This window comes from Arvicola amphibius, chromosome X (genome assembly GCF_903992535.2).
Source record: "Arvicola amphibius chromosome X, mArvAmp1.2, whole genome shotgun sequence".
NCBI lineage: Eukaryota > Metazoa > Chordata > Mammalia > Rodentia > Cricetidae > Arvicola > Arvicola amphibius.
Genome location: NC_052065.1, coordinates 107,207,733 through 107,220,395, shown reverse-complemented (window position 1 = coordinate 107,220,395; position 12,663 = coordinate 107,207,733). Strand labels below are relative to the sequence as shown.

The following is a 12,663-nucleotide window of genomic DNA, read 5'->3' as shown; positions in this document are numbered from 1 at the left end:
GGTGTCTCTCTTCTTAGGTTTTTAAATCTCCTATTCTTATTCATTTATTTTTTTATTTTACGAGTGAGTCGAAGGGTGTGTGTGTGTGTGTGCGTGCGTGCGTGTGTGTGTGTGTGTGTGTGTGTGTGTGTGTGTATTCAATAGTGTGTATGTGGAGGTCAGAGAATAACTTGTGGGAGTCAGTTCTAGCCTTCCACCATGTGGTTCCCAGGTATGGAAGCCTAATTAACAGGTACCTTTACCTTTTGAGCCATACCGTCAGTCCTGGAAATTTCTTTCCTAGTATGAAAATACAGACGTTTTATTTTCTGATTTTCCTCTCTGTATCAGTTTTTTCATCTATAAGATGCCCTAGCTTGCTTATCTGTAACACAGTCCTGGCCAACAGAGATGGAAGATGTAAAATGTTGGTACGTATAAGGCAATTAGAACAGTTTGTCACAAAGGATTTGTTCAATAAGTGACAACTTGTTTTATCGTTTTTACTACCCTACTGCCATGGATGCCATTTTGAAGCATTAATATTCTGTGCAGTAAAGTAATTTTCAGAGTCAGATATGTCTATGTGTTTAAAATTTGAATATGTCAAGCATGAAGATAATTATGAAAATGTCTAAATTCCTAGTTGAAATATTCTGTATACTTTTAGCATTAGGAAGGGCGACACATTCTTTTCTGACTCATGCAGATGTGTTTAATCTCTTCTGATTTAAAGAGAAATGTTTCCAGATGCAATTGTAAGGATGTAGCTATTAGCTGGAAAGAAATCTGTTTCAAAGCAGATTTTCACATCTAAAAAGCTAGAGTAATTATATTTGACTGTGTTTTAGGCATCCAGAGACCAACAGAAACTGCAGACTTAGAAGATAATCAAATAGATACTTTATAATTAACCAGTAAATAGTACTATTATTTATCAAAACACTCACTAGAATTATCGGACTGTTTCCCATAAACAGCTGAATTTTCCACATGCTAAGAGCAAGGGGTTATCTTGGGACACAGGAATTTGAATTTGCTTCAGAGTGGTAAAATCATAGTACATGCAGAGAAGAACTGGATTTGTCAGTTCTCAGCCCAGAACTGCCCTCTTCCCACAGAGCCTGGAGATGTGCCAGGCACCTACGCTTATTCTTTACTTTCTAACAGAGTGGGTGCTCTTTCTGTGAGCTTCTCTAGGCGTGGAAGAACATAGCTAGCCAGGATGGAACTATGCTCCGCACTAGAACTAGACTAATGATAATGTGGCAATGTTTCATAAAACCCTACAGAGCTGATTTCAATTTCTACAGACCACACCAGCCTCCAGCAATACTGCAAAAGAAGTGAAGATTCCTAATCACAAGTCATTACCCATTGTTGAGCATCTGTTGCCCTCTGACTTTCCACAGCCCCTCTCAATGAGGAGCACTTGTGATGGAGGGATATAACTTACAACTCTAATTAGACTCTTAAATTTTTATAAAATATGCCAACACCCAGAACCCTGAACTTGTCTAGAGAAGACTCTCAGCAAGGTTTTTGTTTTGCTCTGATGTCTTTGTTGGTTTGGGTTTTGCTGTTGTGTTGTTTTGATTTGACTCAAGCAGATGTTCTTGATACACAGGCAAAGCTGATGTCTGTTCATCACCTGCAACAGAATCACCAATGATACCTAGGAATCATCTATTCATGGGCAAGGAGATATCCTGAATCTACATTGTAGCAACCCTACCCATAAAGCCAACAAACAGTAATGTTGACAAAATTTTCCTTTTAAAATTTATCCATATTTGGCTACAGTCCCTGATAATTAAATCAAAACATTGAAGGAAAAGTTCAAGTCATTAAAACTTACCCATCATTTCCACACTAACTGAATACCATTAGAGCACAGAAGAGCACACAGAGCAGTGGTTCCAACCTTCCTAATGTTTCGACCTTTTAATATACTTCCTCATGTTGTGCTGACCCCCACAGCCATAAACTTCTTTTCATTACTTTATAACTGCAACTTTGCTACTGCTACAAATTGCATCTGATATGCAGCCCCTGCCAAAGGGTCATTCCATCCATAATGTTGACAATAGCCGACATAGAGGGTGGTTTGAACAATAAAGAAATCTATGGTAGGATGGGTTTCTTTGTTTTAGGATTTCAGAAGAAGAAAGTAGCCCTTTGATACCTCTCAACCCATATGATAGAGGGACTTTCTTCACTCAGGACTATCCCCATGTGTGAAGGGAAAGTGTTTTGATCTCCTGATACTCATTAACCATTTATGTGAAGATGAAAAGGAACATTATCATTTGGTTCCATGCCTCATGGGTGACAAGCTCTACAAAAGAGCTGTGTCAACATTAGTTTATGGAACTCAAATTAACAGTGCTCCTTTGCCAGTGTCTTCCCATTTCTCTTCAAATGTGAAAAGATTTGTGATCCTGTCTTTTGCATGTTGCTTTATGTCACTTGATCCCTAAATTGACCACAAGTATAATCACTTGTGCAATATTAGAAGTTCAGACATCTAGGTATTATCACCCAAGCTTTGATGTCATTGATCTTGGGTAGATCACAGTGTTCGTTCTTCCATATTTGTTCCCAGAAAAGGTCATAGAAAGCAAACATGTCATATGAAATTATAAATGAGAAAGGCTAAGAGAAAGGCATTTTATGTGACTGAAAGGTTGGATTTTCAATCTGGGCTAGTCTTGAATCACTGAAATACCAACTGCAAGGCGGAAATGTTTACTCTGGCTCATGGTCATGGATTTCTAGCCCATAAGTACTTGGCCCCTTTTCTTTGAGCATCTGGTGAGGCAATACATTCTGACAGAAGCATGTGGCTGGTGAGCCCTGTTCACTTCCTGGTGGCCAAGAATCAAGAGAGAGAGAGGAGGGACTAGGTCCTATCATTCCAGTCAAGGACACCATATCCTGTGACTTAACTTTCTCTAGCTAAATCCCACCACTTAAATGATCCAATAGCACAACAAAAAGACTAGCAACCAAACTTTCAGCATAGGACTCTTTGGGGAGACATTCAAAATCCAAACTAGAGAAAACTTGGAGAGGCCCAAAGGGTGTTTGCCCATATGTCATCATCATATCCATGGTGTGGTCAACACGTGAGCTTTAGCTGTTGTTTTGATTGCATTGCATCATCACTTCCCTCCTTTGTTGCCTATGATAAAAATCAATCTTCTTTCTATAAGTAAAGACAATGATTTAAAAAAAAACTGAGATCTGGGCCCTCTGGGTCTGGACTTGTCTCTGTTTTGTTTTGTAGGTCACTTTCTGGGCGCATTGTTGGAGGGGTTTGGTGGTTCTTCACCCTGATCATAATTTCCTCCTACACTGCAAACCTTGCTGCTTTTCTGACTGTGGAGAGGATGGTGTCCCCCATTGAGAGTGCTGAAGATTTAGCCAAGCAGACTGAAATTGCATATGGGACCCTGGACTCTGGTTCGACAAAGGAATTTTTCAGAGTAAGTGCTTTGCCGTTAATTCAGCCTGCTGGTTTTCATTTTAGCTTCACAAAGACAACTCTGCAGTATTTTTAAGTGAGGCTTGTAGGAAAGTGGACATTTTTATCAAAGGACGGTGTCTTAAATACTGTTGTGCTTAGTTGTAACTGGATCCATTGTCCATTAGAATTAAGACTCATGGGAGACAGAGCAGGTGGCACGTTGAGAGTACTGAATTTGAACTCCAGGGTTTGAATCTCAACCCTGCTCTGAGTGAGTATTTTTACTGGGGCAAGTCACTTAACTTCTGTAGGCTTTTGCCCTCTTATTCAAATAATGAGGGTATTGAACTAAATGATACTTCTGTCTAGCTTTTATAAAAGCAGAAAGATTTCTTTTGTCTCAGTGGTTCACACAGTTAGATAATTAACTGTAAGACTCTGACAAGTGATGGACTAGGAGAAATTATATATTCTATTTTAGAGTTGGTTTTCTGTTGAAGTGTGTTAGAGTTGTTTCAAGGATATACATGATGATAAGGCTGTTTTCAAAGGCACTTTATCACTGTTTTCATTTCTTAAATAGATTTATTTTCTCTGCATCCTAAAGGCCAATACTTATTGAGGAAAGAAAAAGTTATTCATGAGCAAGAGTTAGTAAAGCTCTGTAAACTGCATTACCATTGGTAAAAACTCAAATTTTTAGTTGTACCAGCAAGAAAAAAAGGGCTTGGCTTAAAATGAGTCAATAGTGCCACTGCCATCTTCTAAAGCCACTATAAGCTATTGTAGCAATGTTCCAAACACCACTTTAGTGTGGACAGGAAAACTTTTGTCACTCTCGACAAACAATAAACAAGTTACTGGGTGGCACGTATAATTGCTGGCTTTTCCTCTCAAGTCAAGAGTAAACAGATGTCTCTACTCTGACTTGTTTTAATAAATTAGTAAGCAATATTTTTCTATGTACACTGTCATGAGATTTCATGGAAAAGTAGGAGGTGTGTGTTTCTTAGCATTACAGCAATTAACTAAAACCTGTTTCACTCCCAGAAGGCTAGGAGGATAGCTCTGGAACCCTCAGAAGAATTTTCAGTGCCTCCACTTATCCATGTCTCACCTTTACCTCCTGTTTACAGAATAGACCATTATGCCCAACTAAGGCAGCAGTGTCAAAATGATGTTAAGCCCCTTTGGAACTGATATGGCTCCTATGGCAGTCCCAAGAGCTTATTTAGGAACAGTCCCTTCCCCCCCATGAAATCACTCACATGTGTCAGGGCTGGAAGCCAGGGATTTCCATCTGGTGAGAACTCAACACATAATTAGCTCCTTAGAAATCTGGTTTGGTATAAACCTTCAACAGAGCTTATGCTCACTGTCTCAATAGATATCTGATTGCTGTATGAATTAATTGACCACTTAGGATATCAAAAAACAAGCTAGGACCCTCTGATAAGAGGTATTTGTTCTACAAGAAAAGCATTTTTCCTTTAACAGTGATACAAGGTTAGGGAGATATGTATTAAATGGTAATCAATACATAACATCAATTTCCATTAAGCTTTCAAAATCCATCCATCAGTACTGTTCACAAAAGGAGCATTATTGAGATTTGTTAGCAGACAGCTTGAAACTGTGGCCATATAATCACTGTGCCCGGGCCTCATCCCCCATGTACTTTGTGTCTGTAACTACTGATCCATGTGATGATGGTTTCATTAAAGAGGATCACATGACTGCAGCCAATTTGAAGCTACATTCAGTTCTGAACAAAGTTACCGTCCCATTCTAATTGGTTGGCAGATTCCAATATTCACAAACTACTGTGACCTTGGCAGCCAATGAGTAATTCCCATGAAGATGGAGCTGTTGTTTGTTGTTGTTGTTGTTGTTGCTGTTTACAAAAAAAACTGATTAGAAGCAGGCAGATGTAACAAAATGCAAATCACTTCTGATCCCCTGAATGACACTTTCTTTTTCCCCAAATGGTCACTAGTGACAGCATTAGAACTCTGTAGAGTGGTCCGCAAAAGCAAATAAGGGTTGGTGATCTATGAGTGAAGCCAAGTGGCGTAGAAATGTTGACATTTTAAGACTGCTTAATACTGAAAATGTTCTATGAACTTAGCAAAGAGAATACTAGGTATTCATACAATACATGAACCCAACCTACTAATCTCAAAGGCACTTTTCCTCGCTATGTTCTCTATTCCACCGCTCAGTGCAGAGTACCCCACCTGCCCTCAATGGGGCAGAAGAGCCAACTTGCAAGAACAAGGACTTGACGGCTATAGTCAATATCCCTTCACTTTCAGCCCCTAGTGGTCTCAAGGTATCACAAAAATTTTAGGAACAGCTTGAACATTTTTAAAAAAATGGAGAGCTCCGATAGCATGCCTTCTGGATTTTAGAAAATGAAACAAGACCACATGAAGCATTAACAAACATAACATGAGCTCATTTCTCTTCCCTTTTACACCATCCCAAAACCACAGAGGCCACCTAGTAATAACATAAAACAGCCTAAGGCCAGCCCTCTAGATCTTCCAGTATGAGAAAGAAAGAAAGAAAGAAAAGAAAAGAAGATTCTCTTCTAATTGCCCTGTGGACATTTTTTTTTACTCATCCTAGGTAAGGCTGTCATTATAATGATGGCAGTTTTAAGTGATCCCTTTGTTTGTTTCATTTTCTAAGCTTTCCCTAGCTGTTGTTTCACACTCGCATAAAGTCACTGAAACAGTGGGGCCTGCCCCATCGGGAAAAGCAGGAAGGAACTGAGCAAATGCATGCAGGTGGAAGAGGCATCTGGAATATTACCATCAGCCCTCTGGACTTGAAAATTGATTTCCTTAGTCAGCAGCTCCCAATGAAAGGTGGAGGCATACATGCTAAAAAGCAAGCTGACACCTTTATTTTCAGAGAAACACCACTATGGTTGGGAAAGCTACACCAAAACTGTAATTCTCCACTTGTTTCTAAAAATGTAACCTGATACAGGTTTGTACTAAGAAGCAGTACTGTGAGGAAAAAGCAACCGCAAATTCATCTGTCTTCAGACCTCCTTAAACTACCTCTTCAAATGCTTGGCAACATTGCCATTTCACACAGATTCAGGGCTAAAAGGGGGGGGGATTTTAAGTGAAATCTTTAAGAAAGTGAATGTAGGAGCTGAGAAGATCGTTCAGTCAGCTAAGTGCAAGCATGGGGACCTGAGTTCACTTTCCAGCACCCACATAAACAGCCAATGTGAGTGTATGCACCTGTAACCCCACCACTGGGAAAGTAGAGACAGACAGACAGATCCAGGAGCTCCCCATCCCACCTGCCTAGACGAGCATTGAGCTCTAAGAACAATGAATGAATGTCTTCAAAAAGTTAGGTGGGGAGCAGTTGAAGAAGACAGTCAGTGCCAACACACACACATATTCATGCGCTTGAAAATGTACACAGTGTGCATGCACACATGAACGGACATACACACACAGGAAAGTAAATATAAAAGGAATGGCGTGCAATGAATAAGGACTGTCCTTTGTGTCCTAGGATAAACAAATTATCTGGCCTTTAGTAGGAAACTGTTGAGGACACCTTCTTTGTTTGGAGTAGAACACAGTGTAAGTCCAGCAGAACACCACACAAACACATTTTCACTTGGACCCCACATTTCTTCAGTATCTGTCTACAACATGTTTTTTCAAATGCATGAGTAAAAGAGCAAATTCTTTCCACAAGTACACCTGTGCCGCCGTGTATGTTGACATTTTGAAATGATTGGGAAAAGTTACCATTAATCTCCCTGACTTCTACATTTCCTGATATTAAGTAGTACATCAAACTATAAAAAATATTTTTGGTAAAATTTGTGTCACTTAATACTATGTTGCAATCAAAGTTGTGACATACAATATATCAGGGTGGGTTCAACTAAATGTAACTAGTTTGAAAACACAAGCTGGGCGTGGTAGCATATACCTGGCACCCCAGCATTCAGGAGACTAGGGCAAAAGGGTTGCTAGTTTAAGACCATCCTAAGCAACATGGCTACCTAAGGTCAACCTGGGCTACCCAATGATCCATTGCCTCAAAATGATGTGGCTAATGTTTGAGAATACAGGCATACAAGACAACACGTGACAAAAACAGAAAGAGGGGAGTTGACACAAACTGGTGGCAGATTGGAGATGTAAGCTATACATACTACGTAGTAGTTTTAGAAAATAAAAAAATAGTATTACTTTTCTGTCATATACTACATTAGATAGGAAAGGCCAGAAATCAGCCTTATAGGTCAAGACTGGAGATCAAGTGACAACCATATGGTGAAGATGCTGAGGCCTCAGAAAAGAGATAAAGACATTGAGATGGCTGTTGGATTTCCCCACCCCTTCCTAAGCAGCTATTCACTCAGAGAGCACATGCAGCTGTATCATTTCCGAGTTGGTCTTTGTTTTCACTGCCGGTGGTAGAGGAAGCTTAGCCTGCTATAGTGGCATACGCTGACAATACCAGCGCCTGGGAGGCGAGGGTAGAAAAGCCACAAATTTGAGGCCAGGCTGGATTATATATAAGACCCTGTGTCAAAAAGAAAAGTGCAAAAAGAAAAACCTATACTTAAAGAAGATTGTTTTTCCATGCTCTGACAACTTCAAACTGATCCAAATAAGGAGGCAAAGAAAGGGAAGACATTTATAAAACTCAAAGGAATGTTGTAAACACAGTAAATTTCTACCATTACATGATTTGTTACACTTTCTGACATGCTAAGACTCACATCATGCATGGTAGATAAAACAGAAAAGAAGAACAGAATGAAATTGTTTTTAGTTCTCTACCCACCAATGACTTTCCTATTTTTTTCCTTGAAAATAGGATATTGTTCCTCAACTCTCAAATTTGTCAGTGATACTAGTCCCTGCTCTACTTCCCTCACAGGGTAGGTGAAAGCATATCACTAAATGTGCTTTAAAGCTAGGAAGGGTCCTGTAAATCCCAGGACATATTAAGAGAAGTCCCCAGAAATAGGGCAATTAAAATAAAGTCACTCCAGAAAAGGCTCTGTGAAGGGTGTTTCTGTAAAATAGAATAAGAAATCTTCCACTGCTTTCTTGGTGGAAGAGATGTAATTTTTTTCTTCCAAGTCTTGTGAGATTGTGTGGGGGGGGAGGTGCTCATTTGTATCCTCTCCCCATCCTGCTGGTCCCACTTCTACTTCTAATTATAAATTACTACTGGATTCATCTGCGAAGCAGTCCACCATTAGCCATTCCTTTGGGGCCCACAGATTCGACAATTTCAACATGCACGATTTAGAGCTGCCCTTCAAGACCACCTAGAAACTTCAGGTGCTTTCAAGGTGGCATGCAGGCCATCTGCCCAAAGTACCCAACCATATGGAGGTTATTAGCCTATCTCTGTTCATCCTCCCAGGTAACCTACTTGCTTATGAGAGCATTTCACAGCCCAGAAAGCCTAAGGGGGTTAGATCTCAGTTCTCCTTGAGGCTGCCAACTCTCTCTGACAACATCAGGGTAATTAACATCACACAGGACTCCCAGATCTTTGCAAGAACTCTAAAAGTCTCTTCCCTAGAATTCATCTCGGGAGCTCACTTTCTGTTTTTCATCTGACAAAGTCAAATCATCTGATAGCCTTCCAGTTAAGGGAAGAGGACCCATCTGTTCAATTAGGCTTTCCTTGGGTTCACCTGGCAAACTTACACAAATACATTATTTATAATTATTCATTATCACCATGCAAGACGCTGAATACTTGACTGTAAGACTCAACATCTCAGTATACTTAACCTGTAAGAACAATGAACTTGGATGCTTAGATGCATTCCACTTTTAAAATAAAAAGGACAAATCACAAACAAAACTTTTGGTTGGATTTTTTTCCTCAAAGCAAGCATGTGATAGTCTACGGTCATACTCATTTCTATTACCCATATCTGCTATATTTTACTCAGAATAAATAAATAATAAGTATCTACTATAGCAATGTAGGCACTAGGAAACTGTATAGGAATCTGACCAAATCCCTGCCTCCAAGAAACATGCATTCTTTTGGATAGAGAGAAACAATGAAGATGCAATGAAACACATATGTAGAACAATTTTAAGAACTGCTAAGAGCCCTAAGGTACAATGGAGAACGGCCTGCAATTAGATATGACCATTTTAAGTGGAAAGCTGAGGGTGAAAGGACTCAGGGAAAGTCTCTCTAGGGAGTTAACATTTAATTCAAGAAGAAAAGTCATGTGAAAATATGACACGTGAGAATCAGCCTCCCCACTCCACCCCCCCAAAAAAAAAACAGGAACAATGACAAAATGCTTTAGGGGACAGGAAACAAATCAGTGTTTCTCAAAAATGAAAGTCCACATTAAAGTTACAGGAATGAAGACTAACTAATAGACCATATTTAGGATACATTTTAGTAGTGAATTCATGGAATACACCAATGGGTTGTGTGACAATTATGATTGAAAAGAGCTAGCCAAAGATGGTTGGTTTTGACTTATATTTCTTTCCAGTGACCACTATTGAAATCTTTAAGTGTTACATTTTTTAATGACTCAGACACTTATTAAACTATGGTCACGAAGGTTGAAAAGACATACTAGAATTGAAGTATTGAAGAGATTTACCTGTCTGAAGAGAACATTGTCTCAGCTACAGCATTTGTTTTACTATTACAAGTAATTTCATATTACAAGTAATTTGACATATAATTATGTATGTAGTTAAGGAATATGTTATTATATTATAATCACATACATATATGCAATGTGCAATGAGCAAAATAGAGTAAATATGTTTTCATTGCCCTAAAATATCATCATTTCTGTGTGTCGGAAAACTTCAAACTCTTCTCATCTAGTTATTTTGAAATATATAAATAAATAAAACATTAGAAATACTTCCCCTACCCCATGTACACTGTATTATGATACCCATCACTCATCCTTTTGCATGAAATGACTTGTGTATATGTTTATGAAAGAGGGAGTTTAAAAGTGATTTTTTAATGTCAGTGCAGTGGTGGAGCATGCTTTTAATCCCAGCTCTCCATAGCCTGACCAGGCAGAGCTCTGTGAGTTCAAAGACAGCCTGGTCTACAGAGTGAGATCCAGGACAGCTAGGGCCACACAACACAGTGAAACCCTGTCTCAAAAAATGAAAGAGGTGTTTTTTAAAAATTTTCTCTAAAAGATATTACTGCATTGAGGCAATTACAGTAGAAATCAATACATAAACTTTTGAGGGTAGACTGAAAGTTGTTACTCAAGTCAAAAATTCTCTAAATTTCATTTTAGTTCTAATTTTATCATTTACATTTAATATGTGAAGATGAGGTTCATTAAAACAATACTCTCTGAAGAATATTTTACAGTCTTGGAAATAAGTCTAAGGAACTGACATTGAAAAGCAAAATCCAAATACAGTTTGGCAAATCATATCAAATGCAGGAAGATTTCATAGCAAATGTTTCATATTTTAAAACAACCCCATTGCATTAGGCCTTGTTTCAAACAAGGTCAACAATCCCTTTCCTTAACATGGAAAAAGTATGAATGGAGTAACCACAAAGAGACTCAGAGTGCTGTAACCACAAAGGAACTCAAAGCCCTCTTACACAGTTTTGAGGTTTGATTTTAAAATGTTTGGATACTGCCACTATCCTCACATAAGGCCAACAGAAAGACACATTCACACATACAATTTGGATGCTTGTGATTACTATGTTATCGGAGCCCATAATGTACTATAACAGAAGGAAGGAAAATGCCTTATGAGCCAGAGCCTAAAGAATGATTCTGCTCCATTTGCTCAGCCTTGGATTTCGGTCAATTTTATAAACAAAGTTAAGAATAACACAGTCGATATTTGAGAAGTCTAAGGATGTGGCAAAGTGATAGAGCACTGGGCTGGCATGGGTTCAATCTCCAGTAGTGTCAAGGGAGCCAGGGGAAATGGTGAACATTGAGGATAAATACAAACAAGCCAGGGGAAATGGTGAACATTGAGGATAAATACAAACAAGCCAGGGGAAATGGTGAACATTGAGGATAAATACAAATAAACTCCAGTAGACTTTGATAAATCCGTATTTCTCAGAACCAAGGAAAGGTGTCTAAGGTACTTGATAGAGGCATGAGGGACAACTTCAGTTTTTGAGCTGATACACAGAAAACAGCCACAACTTCTCATGGTTGACTCATGATCCTAACTTAAAGTGTTGCTGTCTAGAAGTATCCAACAACTAACCCAGAGTGACAGGATCACAAGTGTTTGACATTGTTTTCCAGCGTTACACTTAGATAAGTCATTTATCCTAAAGAGACTACGTAGCAAAATATACATATTAAAGATGATTTCCAAATATTAGAGAAGTGAGCATTTGAAAAAGGGATTGGACTTGTTCTGCTGGACACTCAAGGACAGGAACAAATGTTCAAATGTAATAGTCAAAAATAGACATTTCAGAAAAAGGCAAAAAGAACATTCTAATAGAGCAGTGGTTCTCAGTGTTCCTAATGTTGCGATCCTTATTCCAGTTCCTCATGTCATGGTGACCCTAACCATAAAATTATTTTCATTGCTACTTTATAAATATATTTTTGATACTATCATGAACCATAACATAAATATATTTGGAGATGGAGATTTGCCAGAGGAGACCCACGGAATGAGAATCACTGGACTAGAACAATCCAAAGAGAGGATGGCTATCCTCATAGTGAGCTGTATAACTGGCAGTCTTCAAGAATAGATTAATGGCCAATTGTCAGAGATGTTGAATAAGGGACTCAGTCTGTGGATGTCTGCCTGTAAAATCATTTGAAGAGGTATTTTATTATTCTATTCTATTTTATTGAGATAAGGGATCTTGCTATGTTGCACAGACTACTTTCAAACTTTTGGGCTTAAATGAACCTGTTACCTCCCAAATCTTGAACCTGAGCCTCCCAAGTCCTGGGACTACAGTTACAATCCTGCCCAACCTGCAGTGTGATCTGTGTTGTTGCGGTTGTACGTTTTTTGCTGTCGTTACTTGTTTTCCGAGTGAAGGTCTCACTGTATAAACAAGGCTCATCTTGAGCTTGTGCTTCTTCAGCCTTCATCTCCAAAGTGCTGGGATTATAGCCATGCATCACCACAACAGAGGTGAGAGCTATTTTACAATCCAGACTACTGGGTCTTCCCCACTCA

General features: G+C 38.9%; 1 protein-coding gene across 2 annotated transcripts in view; it reads left to right on the top strand.

Annotated features, from left to right (window-relative positions):
• Gria3 (glutamate ionotropic receptor AMPA type subunit 3) overlaps nt 1–12,663 on the top strand; it is a 263,616-nt gene that overhangs the window by 215,594 nt on the left and 35,359 nt on the right. For both annotated transcript variants that reach the window (XM_038316290.1, XM_038316291.1), the window contains exon 12: nt 3,269–3,467. In XM_038316290.1, coding sequence (XP_038172218.1) covers nt 3,269–3,467 — 199 coding nt within the window. The remainder of the gene's footprint in view (nt 1–3,268; nt 3,468–12,663) is intronic.